This window comes from Plasmopara halstedii (assembly GCF_900000015.1).
Source record: "Plasmopara halstedii genome assembly, contig: Scaffold_3073, whole genome shotgun sequence".
Taxonomy (NCBI): domain Eukaryota; phylum Oomycota; class Peronosporomycetes; order Peronosporales; family Peronosporaceae; genus Plasmopara; species Plasmopara halstedii.
In genome coordinates, this window is record NW_020189977.1 from 23291 (window position 1) to 42174 (window position 18884).

At 42.3% G+C, this 18884-nt stretch overlaps 7 protein-coding genes across 7 annotated transcripts; 4 read left to right on the forward strand and 3 right to left on the reverse strand.

The window, feature by feature from the left end:
- Window positions 1-380: 380 nt before the first annotated feature.
- On the forward strand, window positions 381-2339 carry PHALS_07174 (acetate-ligase; the record flags this gene model as incomplete). Its single annotated transcript, XM_024720596.1, has 1 exon — window positions 381-2339. One exon carries the CDS (start codon window positions 381-383, stop codon window positions 2337-2339), a length of 1959 nt encoding a protein of 652 aa, XP_024585779.1.
- A 630-nt stretch (window positions 2340-2969) lies between these two features.
- Window positions 2970-4163, forward strand: PHALS_07175 (mono-adp-ribosyltransferase sirtuin-6-like protein; the record flags this gene model as incomplete). Its single annotated transcript, XM_024720597.1, has 1 exon — window positions 2970-4163. The coding sequence occupies one exon, from the start codon at window positions 2970-2972 to the stop codon at window positions 4161-4163; it is 1194 nt and encodes a 397-aa protein (XP_024585780.1).
- Window positions 4164-4264: 101 nt separating this feature from the next.
- Window positions 4265-10813, reverse strand: PHALS_07176 (unconventional myosin-viia; the record flags this gene model as incomplete). Its single annotated transcript, XM_024720598.1, has 1 exon — window positions 4265-10813. One exon carries the CDS (start codon window positions 10811-10813, stop codon window positions 4265-4267), a length of 6549 nt encoding a protein of 2182 aa, XP_024585781.1.
- Window positions 10814-11004: 191 nt separating this feature from the next.
- On the forward strand, window positions 11005-11322 carry PHALS_07177 (cytosolic thioredoxin trx1; the record flags this gene model as incomplete). The annotated part of the gene is made up of 1 exon (XM_024720599.1): window positions 11005-11322. One exon carries the CDS (start codon window positions 11005-11007, stop codon window positions 11320-11322), a length of 318 nt encoding a protein of 105 aa, XP_024585782.1.
- A 664-nt stretch (window positions 11323-11986) lies between these two features.
- PHALS_07178 (uncharacterized protein) lies at window positions 11987-12346 on the forward strand (the record flags this gene model as incomplete). Its single annotated transcript, XM_024720600.1, has 1 exon — window positions 11987-12346. The coding sequence occupies one exon, from the start codon at window positions 11987-11989 to the stop codon at window positions 12344-12346; it is 360 nt and encodes a 119-aa protein (XP_024585783.1).
- Window positions 12347-12475: 129 nt separating this feature from the next.
- On the reverse strand, window positions 12476-13156 carry PHALS_07179 (thioredoxin-like 1-chloroplastic-like; the record flags this gene model as incomplete). The annotated part of the gene is made up of 1 exon (XM_024720602.1): window positions 12476-13156. One exon carries the CDS (start codon window positions 13154-13156, stop codon window positions 12476-12478), a length of 681 nt encoding a protein of 226 aa, XP_024585784.1.
- A 2317-nt stretch (window positions 13157-15473) lies between these two features.
- PHALS_07180 (uncharacterized protein) lies at window positions 15474-15776 on the reverse strand (the record flags this gene model as incomplete). Its single annotated transcript, XM_024720603.1, has 1 exon — window positions 15474-15776. The coding sequence occupies one exon, from the start codon at window positions 15774-15776 to the stop codon at window positions 15474-15476; it is 303 nt and encodes a 100-aa protein (XP_024585785.1).
- Between the last annotated feature and the right edge of the window lie 3108 nt (window positions 15777-18884).

Below are 18884 nucleotides of genomic sequence, written 5' to 3' on the forward strand. Positions count from 1 at the left end.
GATTGATCATTTATTATGTACAATGCATAGAAATCGCATGAAGAACATCAGATCTTGACGAATTCTTATAGATGCACAAACGAAAATATATCGCGATTTTTTTCAGGCTGAATATCGTCAGCATACGAGCAATCATGTCAGCATGCCAGCAATCATGTCAGTTTGACTTTATAGACTCTAAAAACTGCGTTGAAAATTTATCGCGAAATCTAAAGTCGGACCCTAACCTTATAAAAGATACGTCCGCAGTATTACTTTCGTCATACTTTTAATAACGTTGGGTTTGACCATTTTTTCTATAAAAGTGTCGATTGGGGGATGACCCTACGAGTCATTTTTAAATTTGCTTAAAATTGAATTGAGAGGTAATAAATACCCACATGGATAAAGCGTATCCAGTGCCCGATGGATTCTCAACCGTCGCTCATGTGCAAAGCATAGAACAGTATGAATCCATGTACAAACAATCACTTGACGACCCTGAGCAATTCTGGGGCGAACTCGGTCGCAAGCATCTTGATTGGTTCCGTCCATTTGACAGCACTATGGTTGGCTCGGTTAACAAGGGCGATACGGCTTGGTTTCTTAATGGAGAGATGAATGTTAGTACAAATTGTATTGATCGTCATGCTAAAAAGCATCCAAATAAAACAGCAATCATTTGGGAAGCTGATGAAATTGGACAGGATCGTCATATTTCCTACTCGGAGCTGCTGGAAGAAACGTGTCGTATAGCTAATGCAATGAAGTTTGCTGGTGTTCGACGTGGTGATACTGTATCCATTTATATGCCCATGATTCCCGAAATTGCATTTGTGATGCTTGCATGCACGCGTATTGGTGCAGTACATAGTGTTGTGTTTGCGGGCTTTTCAGCTGAGTCGCTACGTGATCGTGTGATTGACGGGCATTCACAATGGATTTTTACGGCAGATGAAGGCAAACGTGGCGGTCGGACGTTGCCATTAAAACAAATTGTTGATCATGCACTCAATGGACTTGATTTTGTGCGCAAGATCTTTGTCTTTAAGCGCACATACAACCCAGAGATCAAGATGAATCCTATGATTGATGTGGATATGACCAAAGAGCTTCTGCGTCATCGTCCATACTGTCCACCTGAGTTTATGAATTCGGAAGATCTCATGTTTATTTTGTATACGTCTGGATCGACGGGTACTCCAAAGGGTATTGCACATACGACAGCAGGATACCTTCTTTATACCATGTTAACGGCCAAATTTACATTCGACCTTCATGATGACGATATCTTTGCCTGTGTAGCAGATGCCGGTTGGATTACGGGTCATAGCTACATTATTTACGGACCATTGGCAAATGGTGTTACGACGGTTATGTTTGAAAGCACACCTATGTACCCAGATCATGGTCGCTATTGGGACTTGATTCAACGCCATAAAGTTACCAAGTTTTACACTGCTCCTACAGCTATTCGTGCACTTATGGCTCGTGGTAATGAAAAGATTCGCGAGTATGATTTATCAAGTCTGAAAATTCTTGGTAGTGTTGGTGAACCCATTAATCCCGAAGCATGGAAGTGGTACTATGAAGTTGTTGGAAACCGTCAGTGCTACGTTGCAGACACCTATTGGCAAACTGAAACGGGTGGACACATTGGTGTGGGTCTCCCTGGAGCAGTACCTATGAAAGCCGGGTCATGCGCTAAACCGTTTTTTGGGATTGATTTTGTTATTACGGATGAACAAGGTAATGAGATAAGAGACAGTGATGTAGATGGACAATTGTGTATTCGAAAGCCATGGCCAGGTATGGCGCGTACTGTGTATGGTAATCACAATCGTTTTATGCAAGTATATATGTCAACGCACAAAGGTCTTTACTTTACGGGTGACGGATGCCGTCGTGACAAAGATGGTTACTATTTTATTACGGGCCGTATTGACGACGTATTATGCACTTCTGGACATCGAATTGGCACTGCAGAGATTGAAAGTGCATTGGGAGCACATAATATCGTAGCAGAAGCAGCAGTCATCGGTATTCCACATCAAATAAAGGGCGAGGGGATTTGCTGCTTTGTAACGTTGGTGGATGGTATAAACGCATCAAAAGATGTTGAAAAAGAGTTAGTGCAGCAAGTACGCACACGTATAGGTGCCTTTGCTTCCCCCGATCTGATTGTGCTTGTACCAGGATTACCAAAGACACGAAGTGGCAAGATCATGCGCCGTATCTTGCGCAAAATTTCGCATGGTGAGGAAGACTCATTGGGTGATGTATCGACGCTAGCAGATCCATCAGTAGTGCCAACATTGATCACGAATACTAAGGCTGCACTTATTGGCAAGGCGTTTTAAGGTAGTCGTACTTCAGTCGAAGTTTGGTTCTATTTTGCGTAAAATTCGGTAAAATTCGGTAAAATTCGGTAAAATTCGTTTGGTATCAGAAATATCTGTTTGTTCTTAAAAAAATCTTAGACGTAAATACCTTTTGAGCGTCCAGATTATGAGAATTATTGTGAAAGAGAGTATTTCAAAGAGAGAAACTGGTCGATCTTTTTACTTGAACTAATAGACGAAGACATTGTATAGTAAGAGTACTATTTCTAAAGAATTACTGACTAAATTTAGACAATGGTCTTTGTAGCACTATAAATTTCCGAGTGCGTTTCTTTAGACTCAATAATATTGTACTTATTGAATTACACAGAACAATCAAGCCGAAGGACAATGGCAATGCTTGATGAACGAAGCGACGGAAACTTATCGTATTCGAAAAATGTCAATAATGCTTTGAAAGCTTCAAATGTGTTACGTGTAGACATTGTTTAAAGTCACTGACCTACAAGATGGCGTTATCGTAGGTAATTCAAAACGATAATATGGTCATCAAATGTTTCTAATTCCTTACAGCTGTGAATTTGATGTGTAGTCCATGAAATTGCTGTACCACGTATTTATGAAGCTGGACATTTTTGCCGTTTCTCCATGCTGGCTTCGTCAAAGCGGTGTCGTTCGCCTAGCGATAGCGACGAGTACCTTCCATCTGCACACAATTACCAACTTGCACCTATGAAAGCACTTCTTCGCTCTGCTCGACGTGATTTTTATCGTCAAGATGTGGAAATGACATCAAGGGCTGAAGGAGCACTAACTACCGATGACGAATTCAGCACTCCTTCCGATATCGAAACGAACCTGAGGACTGAAGTAGCAATACCTACCGTTGAAGGACAAAACACTTTTTCCAAGTATGAATTGGATGAAAAGTGTCGTAAATTAGCAATGCTTATTGCAAATGCAAAACACCTTGTAGCTTTTACAGGTGCTGGGATAAGCACGTCCGTAGGTATTCCTGATTATCGTGGAGAGAATGGTCTTCGTACGAAGAATTTTAAGCTTCAGACGGATCAAAAACGACAGCGAATTGACAGAAAGAGTAGTGACGACATTATTGTTGTCCCAGAAAATGAGATTCTCGTACCCATTATTCCCGATTTTCACAATTTGGTACCATCTCCTACGCACATGGCACTATTTGAGTTGCATCGACTTGGATTTTTAAAGCATATTGTGTCTCAAAATGTCGATAATTTGCATTTAAAAAGTGGCATACCTGCAACAGCTTTAACTGAAGTGCATGGCAATGCCACACATGCAAAATGTGAGACGTGTGAGAAAGTGTATACTACAAATTTTCCCTGGACCGGATTATGTGATGATCCGAATTGTGTGAGTACGAAAAGATCGATCGAACAAAGACTTCGAGCGCGTACACGACATGGAAATGGTCGATTAAAGCGAAATGTTGTTGGATTTGATGAACCCTTGGGTGATATTGACATTGCAATTGATGAATGTGAAGCAGCAGATGTCGCCTTGGTCCTTGGAACGAGTTTAAGGGTCGAACCATTTTCAGAAATGGCCGGGGAGTACGCTGGTTCGTTATGTATTGTCAATTTGCAGCCAACAACAAGTAAACTTGATCGTCGAGCCGAAGAAACAGGTGTACGGTTGTTTGCAGAGACAGATATTGTGATGGAGAAGATGATGCAGCATTTATTGAATGATTGGACGTACTGTGTTCCAAAATGGACAGGAAATCATCCAACTATTGTGTTTAAACCTGAACATGAGAGTGAGAATCTTGTTAACGTACTTGCTGGACGAATCTTGTCATAAGTCAAAAGTATGTCTTTTATTTTATAACTGGGTTACAATATATTGCTGATCTTCGATAGGAAAAGAACAATCTTGACAATCTATGAAAATGTCTACATGAGCTACGCTTCATTTAAAAGTGCCGTAATTTCTTTGTAATCCGTAATCAGAGCATCAAGCTCTTCGGAATATTTGGTCGTCACAATAATCTCTTCAACTGGAGCAGAGACATCCGTCGATTTTTTCAAACAGACTTTATATTGTGGATACGAGCCACCAGAATATACAATTTGATTGTACTCACAAAATCCTAGTATTGAGCCATCACGACCAAGAATGTGCAAACCATATCCATTCACAGCAATGACAAAATAATTTGGCACTTCAATTCCAAGACAATGATTTAATCCATGCCCGCGATTCACAAGCTTTGACGGAAAGAAACTTGAGCCATATAAGCGATGTCGTGTGACTTCTTCAATGTAAATACGCTGCAATTCACTCACTGGGTACAGTGCATCTTGATCATCCAATAAATTGTCAGTTAAATTATCTAGAATTAACTCTGCCCACTCTTCTTCATCATGAGCTCCTTGCCATTCCGGTGGTAAATATTCCAACACATGCATTTCAGTCACTTCCTCCACTGAGAGAGGTGGTGCATCTCCACAATCGACACCAATTGCAAGTGCAGTCAGTCGTAACAAAGCTTCTTTTTCAAGTACTGGAAGATTGCCTTTAACAATCTCTTCTTGAACTTGAATATATACCAATCGATCGTACATTTCGTCGGTATATTGCAACATGTAGACAGGATTGAGTCGAATCTTAAGTACAAACCGTACGTCTCGTCCACGAATGAGTTCTTTTTCAAAGATATCCCCAAGAAACATATTTGAGCTTAAAAATGACGGTGCAGTCATAAATTTGTGGAAATAACTTGTTGGGGACGCGACGGATGTACTCACACTTAACGTTTGTGGTATCGAGACTTCTTTATTAGCAACATTCGAGTCATTTGTTGGCTCGTTCTCGCCTTCACGACTAGCAGAGATGGACGTACTAGAACTAGTAGCTCCAGTCTTTCCAACCACAACACGTTCAGATGTGGTTGTGAGACCTAAAAAGTTAACAACATGGTCTTCTAATCCGAGAAAATGAGCACAAATTTCAACCATTTGTGTCACTGTGAGTTCGGGTGTGACTGGAAAAGCATCTGCTAACGGTGTTCCATCTAGTAATTGAATCGTAGCAAGAAATGGCGGTCGAGCTTCATAGCCACGAATTTCGTCAATACTAGGAATAAACCCCGTTGCACCATTTTCGAGAAGATTTTCAAGTTTTTTTAATGCATAGGCCGCGAAGTTGCGTACAAGACGCCAGAAACTATTACTATCCGCCGTTTGTGCTTTCAGAAACAGAATGACATACTTTTGAAGTGCTAATGACGGTGGAAACGACGTGGCACACATGGCAAACAACGACCAACCACGAATGCTGCTATCTCGTTTTGGATTCTTTGTCAATTGTTTCATAAGTTGTAAATAAATTTCATCCACAAGTGATGGCTTCATCAGACCAATTTGAAGAATGTACTGCGCTAGCATCTCACGGTAAAATACAATTCGATCCCGCATGTAACCGAGGATACAGCGATTAATCGACAGTGCCATCTGTCCCGCCGACGCAAATGTCGTATTGATAGTCTCATCCATAGTATCGTATAATATCGATAAGCTCTGCGAGATTGCGCGGCTTTCCCAGCATAATTTCTTGGCAAGAACTCCTGTTGATTGGGAGTTGAATCCACGTAAATGTTCAAAATGATGGAATGCAACGGCATCTTTTTCTATGCCGTGATTGTGGTGCTTATCGCTTGAAGTATCAGTACTTCTGTCTCCCATCGCATCACAACGTGGACTTTTGCTATCGTTAGGTCCATTCAGACTAAAGCTACTCTCCGTGTCATTGTGATATGAGAGCCCATGCTGTCGTTCACCTGTCCCAACAGATTTTCTTCGAGCAATCGTCAGTTTGTCTTCTGCTTTCAATAATAATCGTTCATGAACGCCTGCTTCTCTTGCCACCTCGATACTCAACTCAATGGCTTTAACAGACGCCGCATCTGTAGGCAATGCAAGCGTCGATTCAAGACGAGCAGCGGCTGCAATACGTGATTCCAAATGGCGACGCAAGTTGCCAACTTTAAGTAGTATCTGTTCCCGTTCTTCAGCATTATACACACTATCGCTATCGCCGCTTGGATTTGAAAACTCGTCCATTTCCGTTGCCAATAATTCGATAGCATCCTGACGAATCTCAGCATTTTCTTCAACTCGACGAGTTAACAATTGAATAGCTGCGTGAAGTCCATCCATAGTGGCTACATCTTCTTTTTTCTCCTCTCCATTCGCACGACTTCGAAGTGTTGCGTGATATTCAAATAATACCTCAAATCGAGGAGAACAAAACCCCATACTAATTGACTCACCAAGCGCTTGCTCTACAGTCTTAGGAACATCACATTCAAGCGCCTCAGTTAACGTCTTTTGAATACTAGCAACTTGTTGCAGTCGAAAGACTTTTGCATCAAATACACCTTGGAGGTTTGGTGGAATAGCAGAGTGCAAACGATCAAGAACATTCACGTCTTCAGCTTCCCAAATTTGCAGCAACATTTCGATTGGTGTGGTTTCTACCACTTTTTTAACTTTCTTAACCTTTTTCACTGATTTCACAACAATTTGTGTCGTCACTGGCATTATTTCCACTGTCGTTGGCGAATTACTTTGAGCTGCAAGAAGTTTTTCGCGTTCCCGCTCGGCATTTTTCAGATTAAAGTCCCACTTTGCTAAACCAACACCAACAGCCTCTTTAATTGCTTCTGACAATAACTCGATATCTTGCGAAATCTTAGCTACAGCTAGAAATTTAATCACTTGCTTTCGTTCAGAAAGCATACTTGCTGGGATTGTTTGTGCAGCGATAGCCCGTTTTGCAGTATCCAGTCGAGGATCGCCATCTGAGATTCCAAGCACTTTCAATCGAGCCAACACTTTGTCTACAGCAACATAATTCTCATCATCCAACGCTTTTTGCAAAGCAGCAAAGATGTTCTGCAAGTCAACTGTTTCGATAGGCTTAGATCGTGTACTCACATCTTCTTCAATCTCTTCTTCGATTTCAATCTCTTCGTCACTCTCATGAATGCGACTGTTTAATCTTCTCAGCGTCTCAGCAACCTTTGCAACCTTTGCTTCCACTCCTAGTCGTACAGCTTTAGTGGCAGGGCCAAGCAGTGCGTTCAGTACACTCGCGTCATCGTCCACTTCTGTAATCGTCGAGAGAGCATATGAAACCGACTCAACCGCACTTTTTTCCTCCAGTGCGCGAATGATCATCATTGTCGCAAGTTTTCGTTCTAGCGACTCAACTGAAGGCTCCTCCAATGTCGCCAGCGAACCCATCAGTGCTTCTGGATCGTTTGCAATGATATATGCACGCAATTTTCCGTTCACAGCAGCCAATTTTTCGTTCTTTTGCTTCTGTAGAGCCACAATACTCTTGCTTTTCCGTCGTAACGGATCGACTGCGAGCCACGGAGAGCTCTTTTCAGCAACACGCACAGCATATTCAATCAGATTTGGATGCCCAATGCGTGTAGCATCGGCAATGATCGAGTTCACATATTCTTCTTCATCCAATCGTACAATTAATTGCCGACCTTCGTTCAATACACGAATGTCTGCACACGCACGTTTTCCAAGAATCTGCGCACAATTTGCAATATGTTGAATCAAATCGTTCGAATCACGCTGAGTCATCGCTTCTCGTAGTCCTCGCATGACGTAAAGCAAACGTGCTGACTTCTTTCGAAAGCCTCCACGCAGCATGTTTCGCTGGATCATCGTTGCACAAGCATTTAAATACAAAAATCGCGCTTGCTCCAGCTTTTTCCATTGATAACTTGTCAAATAGACTTTAGCTTTTCCAACAACAAACGTCTCTTCTTCCAAGACTCCAATTGCTGATAATGAACGCAGTAATGACTCTAACGTTCCACGATGACCACACACATTCTTGTACCGTCGAAAAAAGTGTCCGTATGTAAGCTGTACGGTAAAGATGGATCGACTAGCTTGCATGAGTTCCACCACGTGATTCTCTCGAATCTGCTTCATCACATACGCCGAGTCAAATACTCCTTCTTCCAATTCTTCATTTGGTTTGATACATACGAAAAAGTTCTTTCCTGTATGATTCAACGCATGCAACAAAGCATCCGCTTGATTGTAGACATCCAGAACACAACTTTCTCCAATAACTTTACCCTCTTTAGCTGAGGTGATTGAAGTTCGAAACTTGGACATGCTTTCTCGAAGTGTCGATACTTTTGCCTTTTCACTTGATGCTGCAGCCATTTGAGCCGCTCCAACTGCATGAAGTACGGCATTTTTGGACGACTGCATGATAGCAGCACACGTTGACGAGATGGTGAGAGCATTTTTGGCTGCTAAACCTTTGCCATTGTACGTAATTTTTCCACAATGATGCTGAATGATGAACAAAAGTCGCCAATCTTTGGAGGGAGCCAAGTAATCGCTAGTGGTTTCAGCTCCTACATTCGGTCGTGATAAAGCCGTGACATTTTCATTGCTGGAAAAGAGTTTATGCACAAAATCATCGTCATTTGGAGCACGGGCTTTAGCAGATCCACTCAATAAGGTAAAAATTCCATCGGATTTGTCTTCAAACAATTGTAAGCACTTTTCTTGTTCACTTGTAATGTCAATAGTAGCATGGAAACTTAGACGGTGTTGCACTTGCTGTGTCTCTTCTTCCAACTCGCTATAATTGATTGCCAGTGTATTTTGAACGTAAAAATGATGAACCTTTTCACTCCAATAGTTGAAACAAAGCTGATCAAAAGTGTTTAAAGAAGCTTCGAGATTTTCAAATCCAACCATATCTAAAACGTGGACACCTTGTGAATTGATCACAATATTGGATTTCTCATACCGATCAAAGATGCCGCCAAGAATTCCATTCAGTGTATCGACAAGAAAATTGAAAAGCGACTCATATAAACTTCGAATGAACGTATCGCGTGCCTTTCGAGCTTGATGGACTGTTACGACTTTGAGCGACGATACTGTTTTACCTCCATCTTTTGAAAAGAATTGACGCGTGCGAAAGTAATTGTCCAAAACCACTGGTTCAACATCCAATAGTTTAGCAGCCAAGAGAATTTGAGCTGGATCCTTAAGAGCGCACGAATTAGCATCACTAATCGTCATGGAAGTGGTAGTATTAGTCGATTTGCCACCTTCAGGATCAAGCACAAATTCGACATTACCAAGGTGCAATAAAGCAGCGACAATTCGAACAATTTCGATTCGTTCGTTCTTACGAATTCGAAGCGCGGAAAAACTTGACATGAGATCTCGATAGTCGCGCGCATCTAATGCAGCGTGTGTGAGATCTGGATTAGCTTGTTTCAAAAGTGCAAACTCGCTGATACTTTTGTTTAATTCCAGTGCATCACGTAACGCAGGATCATGTTGCACTCCTGCAAGGACTTGATACAAGACGTGAAAATTCCGTTCATGGTTTCGACACTCAATAATTCGAGATTTTTCAAAATAATGCGTTGTAAACCCTCCTCCAATCACATCACCATGTTTACTAAATTCGACTGAGATCATTTTTGCAAATCGTGACGAATTTGGATTCTGCAACGTAGCAGCATTTCCAAATGCTTCTAAAATTGTAAACGCATGTAAAATCTGTTGACCAATGGGATGAAGTACTCCAGCATCAGCATCGTTTTCTTGTCGCAAAGTGGCACTGTCGCCAATCTCGCACAAGTACTGAACAAGAAGTTTAGCTGCCTCGGATTTACCAGCACCCATACCACCCAATAGAATGACAGCTTGATCTTCATTTGAGTCTTGCATCGATCGAAGTGCATTCTGTGCCAAAGCAAAGACGTGGGGTGGAGCATCATGCACCGTATCTTTTTCATATAATGGCGTATGTTCTCGACTCTTATTATACGCTTGCATATGATCAGGTGTGTATATAGGCAATGGAGTCACGGGGTTTAATCCAATAAGCACTCGATCGACCCAAGTGTAGACTTGCTCCATACGATACCTAGCGCGTAACGTATATAATGCTACATTCTCTAATTGTTCCGATGTAAACGTTTCGGTTCGTCCAGTATCACCATTCGTTGCCATAAGAGGAACATTACTAAGATCATGTAGCTCTAATGGTAGCAATTCTTTTGGATGATGACATGATGGTAATTTCACTAATGATCGATCACGAATAGCACGTTCCTCACCATCTTCAGTATGTACGACCGTCACATGCTGTTCTTGTTCTGTATCTTCATCAAAGACAAACCCTGTACGTACAACGACAGCAGATGTACAAAATCCACTTTCATCACTCACCCAGACAAAATCTCCCTCTTCCACTGATGGTACAGATTTTTTAAGACTAGACCGCATTTGACGTGACAAGCGAGGAGATGGTTGTGACGATAATGCAATTGTTTCACTAGTGAGATGAAAGCTTCCAGGATGTTGATTTACATTGTTAGAATGTTGATGATTATTAGGACTGCGATAGCTACGACGTGAACCGCCTGCGTCCACGCTCATGACGCTTGTGCGCACTCCCCTTGCTGACTTCTCAAGCTATTTGTAATACATCCAACCGATTGGCTAAAAAACATAAACATTGGTTTATTGCTGATGGCTTCATTCAACTGACCGTTTTCAATATAGGCTCAAAAAGATTGGGCGACGTGAACTGGCCTTTTAGATAAAAATTTAAGATTCACTCACTTCATATGCCTCTCGACATTCATACCCCCGAGGAATTTCATGCTGCTATAGGGGAAAAGCAGCTGACTGTTGTTCAGTTCTCGGCGCCGTGGTGCGGTGGGTGCAAGATGGTAGCGCCAAAAGTAAATAAACTCATGGAGTCGGACTTTGGTCATGTCAAGTTTCTTAAAGTAAGCGCAGAGGAGCTCGAGGATTTTTGTGAATCGATTAATGTCGACAGCTTTCCGACGTTCCGCGTATATAAAGACGGAGAGGTGGCAGCTTCATATGTGAGCTCTAAATTTGAAAAGGTTGAGCAATTTATCCGGGAGAATGCGCAGTGATAAATACGCGAGGCATAACAAATATACTGACATATTGCAGTAATCTACTTACTATTTTTTATTTTAATATGTATATCATCTGCAAAACTGAATAGCTCAGCTCCTGCAAAGCTCCATAACGAAACGGATGAGATCACTTTGTTGCTAGGTTCTTTATCCGTTTGAAAAATGCAGTTAGCATAGAAAAACTAATAAATGGGTCTTGATAATTAATGTACAGAGGTATGTATGGTTCACAGTAGGTTCTTCGGAAAGACCATACTTTTGTTGTCTGGAATCCTACATCCGCTAAACTGCCAGATGGATGACAGTCATATTCGTATCCAGAAGTGTTTGTGCATTCGTATACTAGGCTAACAAGCCAGCATCAATTGTATTGGTGAGGCACATTATATCAAGCCGTGGTGGTCATGTGAGGATTGCATAATTCGCCAACTACTGTATGAGTTAAAGCGTTTGTCGCAGTGCAAATCTTCGTCTTGGCATAGAGCTCACAATACACTGTGGTTAGGAACAGTTCTTACTGTCTTGATCCTACAATATCCGCTAGGTACTATCGTATGTTGTGCGAGCAGAATGAACATAAACGAAAAGAGTTCATCCAGGTCAAAATCGCCAGTTTTATTTTGCGACTAAAAGGTTGTGACATTTAGCAAGACCGTCGATGCGTTTGAGCTACATCTTCGTTGTGGTAGCCACCATTATTACCAACTGTGACATTGCGTCAGCTAGCCTTAGGGCAATAATGTCTGATACGGCGTCAGGCAACGGCCTTGGTACCCGAATACTAAGACAAACAAACGACAGTGACGATTTGGAACCGATCAGACACGCGATGCTTGATATGGAGCTACTAGAGAAAATCGCCAAGGATCCAAAGTATGCTGAGGAAGTATTCGGTAACTGGCGGCATAATGGTCAGACAAAGGCAGAGATGGAGAACCGACTTCAGTCCAATGGTCTTCTGGGAAAATATCGATTTATCATCGATCGATACGCTGAACATTTAGCGAACTCGGAATAAATTGATTTCACTTTTCTTTTATAGCTACAGAGCATTGCTGTTGTTTCCTACGTGAATATACTTTTTTATTGTTTCAATTTTGTTTTAAACTGCAGGCACCAAGATTGTAATCTGAACCAAACCAATACTTCACGCAGCAGCGGCATCAACAGAACAAGTGACTGCCTCTTCCGCTATCTTTTCACTAGGCACAGCACCATCTTGAACTGCAGTGCCCTGCTCAGCCTCACCAGCTTCACCAGCAACTTCTGCCGTCTCTCCGTCCTTCCCATCTACAACATCATCGTTGTCTACGTATGCTGATGCATTTACTTCTATTTTTGCCCTCTTTGCAATCTGCTCATCATGAACATCACTATCCTCGCGCTCTTGGCGCTTCTTGGAAATTGCTGCATCCGTCGATTCATTTTCTATCTCGGTTGTCTCCTCTTCTGCCCCATCCGTTACTGCGTCGCCTTCCGGTCTCTCCTCCGTTTGCTCTAATGTTTCAGGCGCCACGAGACCACGAATGAAAGTATCAATTTTGTCTGCTTTGGAGCTAGAGAGGTCACCCAAAATTTTGCCAGACTTGTACACGCGAAAATGCGGAAAATTATCGACTTCTGCCTCTTCACAGAGCGTCTCAAGTTCCTCGGCACTTACATTCGCGAAGGAGGCCAACCCGTCCAATTCTTCTGCCAGCTGTTTCACTTTGGGCTCCACCAGCTTGCTGCCACCCGACCAAGGGGCAAAGAAGCAGGCGACTAGCGGATTTTCGGAAGCAGCGGCAACAGCAGCGTGGAATTCTTCAGCTGACGAAATGGAGATCATCACTTTTGTACTCTAAAGGTTTGAAGAGAGGAAGGAAGTCTTGACTTGGAAGCAGCAAATTGCGGAATGATCGATGAGTGGTCAGCGCGGACACCAGCCACTGCTGTGCACGCATGGGTTTCCTTTGTTGCTTGCCATTCCAAATACAAACTTCAAGTTTGTGGTATTTTACTTTCTTGTGCCGGATCTATACTTCTGGCGTCAGTGCCTTCGAAGTTTTATGAATTGAGATTTTTCCTACAGTTGCTTTCTTAGTGTCATATTCAGCTTCACTATGCAAATTTCATTTGAGCATTGCGGCTCGAATTTTACATACCCTGTTACACTTGATCATGAGTCAAATGTGTATGCATTTAAAGTCAGCTGCTCACGCGATCCATCTATTTAATGAGCAGTGAGCGCAGTTATTTATAGACAAATCTTAAGAGCCACAAAAAACATAAAATAATTCTGGAATTTAGAGCTGAGTATGAAAAAGGCACAGTGAAATAGTAAGCTCGAAGTAAAAATATACTTTTGAAGAACGTGGTGATTTTTTGTGTATTGAGCGCATGCAAAGCATCATATTTTGATTGGTTGGTGGCTCTCATAATGCGAAAGGTGCTCATCAATGCTCAAAGCGGCTACTCTGCACTTCTAAGCGATAAGATATCAACTAAAGCTGGCTGATTGCCGTAATTGCGATTTTTCGTGATATCTACGCGGTACTTAGTCGTATAATTTGAGCGAAATGGACAATGGTAAGCATGACAGAATGTGGTGATGGCAAAAGAAATTGAGGTCGGATGAGCGACAAGGTCAATGTATTGAATTATGAACGAGAACATTTTCGTAAGAAAAATGGAAAAAGCTAAATGATTTCTTACATTTGTATAATAACCTCGGGCCCCAAATAGTGATACATGACACCCTTTGCTACCCTAGCCTGCGACTGACCCATTCATAAAACCAGAATCTTCCACCCACTAATTGTGGATGTTCTACTTTATTATAATAAAGGCATAGTAACTTAAGGTGAATATCTCCCACAGATGTGTATGCCGCGAAAGGGTTGCGGTCATCATACTGTACTGGTGAGTTCGATCCTCAGTAAGAATAAGTTATATTTAATGTGATTTAATATTTGATTGTAACAATAGAAAAAAAGCTTGGGTTACAAACCCTATTCTCAGCCCAGTCGTGGCGTGCTTCAAGGTACGAGCAACAATTGTCTGATGCTAAGAAAAGGCAATAAAAATTGGGTCACTGTATGGTGTTAACATTTAATCTCGGTCTCAGTAAGGGTATATTTTTTGCGGGACATGAAGAGTCTAAAATCTTCATGATGTTGCAGCTAAACCGTCTTCATTTCTCCATTACATGCTGGTAAAAGGCCTGATAGGATGCAGATCACAGAATAGTCGGACAAGGCCAACATGATAATAGCTCACACAGAGTCGTTGAGTAAGGACACTCTTAAAAGAGATAGTAATAGCTAATACTTACCCTTTTCTAAGCGAAGTAGACAAACGACTTCTTGCAAATGTTAAATGGTCAAATCGTAATTCGAGAGTATAAAAAACTGCAATTACACAGTAATATAAGCCATGCGCAAAAGTTACGTCGAAAGAGGCTTCGAACAGACTCCGCCTTTGAATATCATTCCAAACCTCATCAAAGTGCCGTCATACATCGACAATCTTACACTTCACCCTGGGTTCTTCTTGAATCCGTGATAAGTGTCGTTATGCTCTACCAATATAGCGCAAGCAAGAGGTCATTGAGTGGATTGAAGACCACGATGGTAGCGTTCTCAGCAGATCCAAACGTCAGGGCAGACGATATCGGGCGATCACCACCGAAAACTCGTCTGCTTCCGAGACCAGGGTACGTTTCATATTGTAGTTTACGCTGTTATCCCGATGAATTAGAGCAAACTTATAAATACCAAATGATGGTACTATAATAATAAAATGACAAGCACTGATATTGTATTATGCCAATGAAATGATGAAGCTGTGGCAGCTACCGATGTGAGTCTGTAAGAAAATCTACTGGAGGGGGGCACTCAGTGTGGGTTGTTAATGGTGCGAATAATTTCTATCTTTTTGTGATGTGCCTTGGGCAGATATCACTCAACAGCGAGGTTGACTCTAATAAACTGCGCGAGATGATTCTTTGATTTTTATGATGATCCTGTGGCAGAACCCGCCCGCTGAATGTTAATAGCGTAGCTGACCTCGACTAAAGGATGGCATGATGCTTAAGAGCCATGGGGTATCCTAGTGTGCTATTGCCTCATCTTTTAACCTTTAAAATGTAATTGCATTAGAATCTATTATATATTAGTGAGAACTGTATCTAGAGCAAATGACGAAGCGCCAATGAAGTCTGGATTAAAAAATGAAGGTGTACCTTTGGCAAAGGATGAACCGCATAGTAAACAAGAGGGGGTAAGTGACAGTGGTAAAGCAAATAGCACTTGCGATGAGGTGGCAACAAGACAATAAGAAATGCTATAATGAAGCCTTATCCACGTCACAGAAATGACAGTCGCAACAAGGTGGTCAAAAGAATCGGCATAATAAGCTTCTACAATGCAGACTGGAAAACTCTCAATTCGGTGCGTGATAATGGGCATAAACGATGCAGCACGGTAGACCCAAGATCTTTTATTAGTTAAAGCTGAGGTTCAACCTCAGTTCACCCTTAATTTATAAGCCAAGAACCCAAGGTTTCAGTATTAGAGCCTCTAGGAGCCCTTGGGATGTTTTGCATGTAGCTAGCGACCATAAATCCTTTTACTTCATGTGCAAATTTGCCTGAAAGCGCTTAATTCGTTCTTCTTCTCTCCATGTCGGGAATGTCCTTCTCCCCTCACATCGGGAATCGCTTTCTCGTCGCACAAGCGTGTGTATTGTGTTTCAGGGACAGTTTGTGGAATTCGCTTTCTTACACCTGGTAGCATTTTAAAAGATCTTTTCAGCGACACTTGATTTTGGTTTGACGAGGCGGCTGTTGAGCACGTCGTGCATTCCAGTCCAAGCCATACTCCTGTCCTTGTGCGAGCGACATGGAAGGAGTTAGGGTAATACTTGGCCCATAACAAACCGCAAACTGAGCTCTTGACGAATGCGATGTTTTCTCAGTTGTCTTTACATAAGTGGATGACACTAGAGCGGTTGCGAGAAGTCGCCGGAGAAGCTGCGGTAGTCAATTTATTGCAGTCGTCTTCTCCGAATGACCAGAAGAGCGCAGCCGTCAGTTTCATGCATCATGAGATTATGGAATCTCGGAAGCCGGACGCAAACCCTGTTTCTTCGTAGAAAACGATGCCTTTCGAATTGAATGTGTCTTTGTACCGTGGTAAAAAGAACGAGCCCTTCTCACGATGGTCTGTCGAGCTGGATGCAGCAACCACTGCAAGACAACTAAGATACCCGTTGTAGCAAGCGTTGTTCGCGATGTCTAACTTTGCGTGTCGTGCGAAGAGCTGGGCGTGTGAGAAGCATCTAGTCGATCGAACTGCTTCCCTGGCTACGAACACTTCAGATGCGAGCTAACGAAGGCGTTTATATTACCACATAGTGAATTCCGTGTCCGTGTCGGGCCTTTGAAGCGTCGTTACGACTTACACTCGTATGCACAGCGTGCTCGCTACTTGGTTTCAAGCATTGTCGACGAGCCAATTGACATTTCAACGCAAGATGTAGCGTTCATAATGGCCTTGAATAATTTTCCAATCCAAGAGCAATTGTTCCGTGTGTATACCGAGACACTGGATGATGCCATCAATATTGCGATGCAAGAAAAGTTCAGCATCAAGCAAGCCAAGGTCAATGGCTGCGCACCAAGGCAAGCGCACCAGTTGACCGCTACATGTGATGGCCCAGAGCCGATGGACATGTCGTACATTTCCACACCTGAAAATGAGCGTCCACGCAACGATGGGAATTGTTTTTTTTGTCGGGAGCCGGGTCATATTGCCCGGAATCGCAGAGTACCTTTGTTAAGTCGGTAACAGACACAGGGTGCTCGTTCGGATAACCACAGACGCTATAAAGATTGCCGGTTTGAATGTTCCCAAGGGTAATAAATCGGGAATAACCAGTAGGGGCGGGGCACCCTACTGGGTCCGAGAATAGAGCTGTAGATGTTGTATATAGACAGAGCTCTGTCCCCAACGTGCATCATATAAATACAGTTTCCAGCATGAGTGTTGTTCAAGAAGTATTTGTAGATAATTTCGAAAAACATTACGAGCTTTGATTGACACTGATGCGTCGAACAACTTCGTTCGAGTGCGATTTATGACTGGGCGTGGTGCTAGCCTGCTCAATGTGAAAGAAGAAACGATCATTTGTTTAGCGAATGGATCTAGAATGAAAAGTGCAAAGCAAGTCCTTCGCTTCGCAATGGACGAGTTTGTCTTACTCAACCTTGATATTAACTTTGATATCATCCTAGGTATGCCATGATTGAAGCGATATCAGCCTAGCGTTGACCTGATGAATAAGAAAATTGTCGTGTTGCGCTAACTCAAGCAGCATGACAACGAATGGACATGTGGATCTGTTGACGAAATCACAGATATCCCAAGTGCTATAATGGTTTGCGATGCCCCCCATATTCACAGGACAAGCTCAAAAAGAAAAAAAAATAGAGGTGGAGCAGTCAGACACCAGAAAAAACTGTCTCTTTTGCTATCTTCATGGTTGATGGTAGTATGAAGAATAATCAGAGGCAAAGACCCATCCCAAGAGAAGAAAAAGAAGGTCACCAATAAGCGCTTTCCGTCAAGTATGTTGCGTGCCCCTGATCAAGGTATAAGCTGTTTTAATGAAGAAAGTAATCAAGAACAAGACATTTGATGTAAATTTACACATGTTGTGGGCCACAACGAAGAAGGTGACGTCGATGTTATACGTCACGTCAAGATTAAAAATCTCCAAAGTTCAGACGAAGTATTAGTTCCCTCGTCATTGATGAGCAAGAAGACGCTGAAGCGTAGCCTGGCAAAAGGCTACGCGCAAATATGTGCGATTGTCGATGAAACTATCTACGACGACATCAATACTGCGGGAGTATTTGATGATAAGAGACGGAAGAAAAGGTTCGATGAGCAGTAGTGGGGCAATCTAAGCTTAAACTCCGTTTATGAATTTGTCAAGTAATATGCTGATATATTCCCAGTCAAGGTGCCGCCATCTGACAGAGGCATTCGTCATGAGATTGATATACTTCCTGGTACGAAGTATTGTGTCATACGGTAGTGGCCGTTGCCAAAAGAACAAATCATTGCAATTGACGAGCTCTTTGCGCAGCGACTAAAGGCTAGTCATGTGCGTGAGAGTAAGTTTACACCTTGTAGTTCAACCTTTTGTGTGAAGAAAGCCACAGGTGGTAAACGCATTGTTCACGCTTTGAACAAATTGATCGATGCAACTATTCCTGCCCAGAATCCAGTTTCGCGCGAGGACATGATTCTTGATGGAATGGTTGGCAGTACTATTTTCAGTGTGATCGATGTAAAAGATTTCTATCCGATAGGATTGCGCAAAAATGATACTCCACTAATCTCAGTCAGTACCCCCAGTGGTATGCTGTGGGAATGGTTAGTGGTGCCACAAGGCTTTAAGAACGCTTCCGCGACTTTCAGACAGAATGGTCACAAACCTTTTCGTCCATTGAGAGAGTTTACACCGAGTTACTTTGACGATATATTGGTTCATAGTAAGAAGACGGGTGA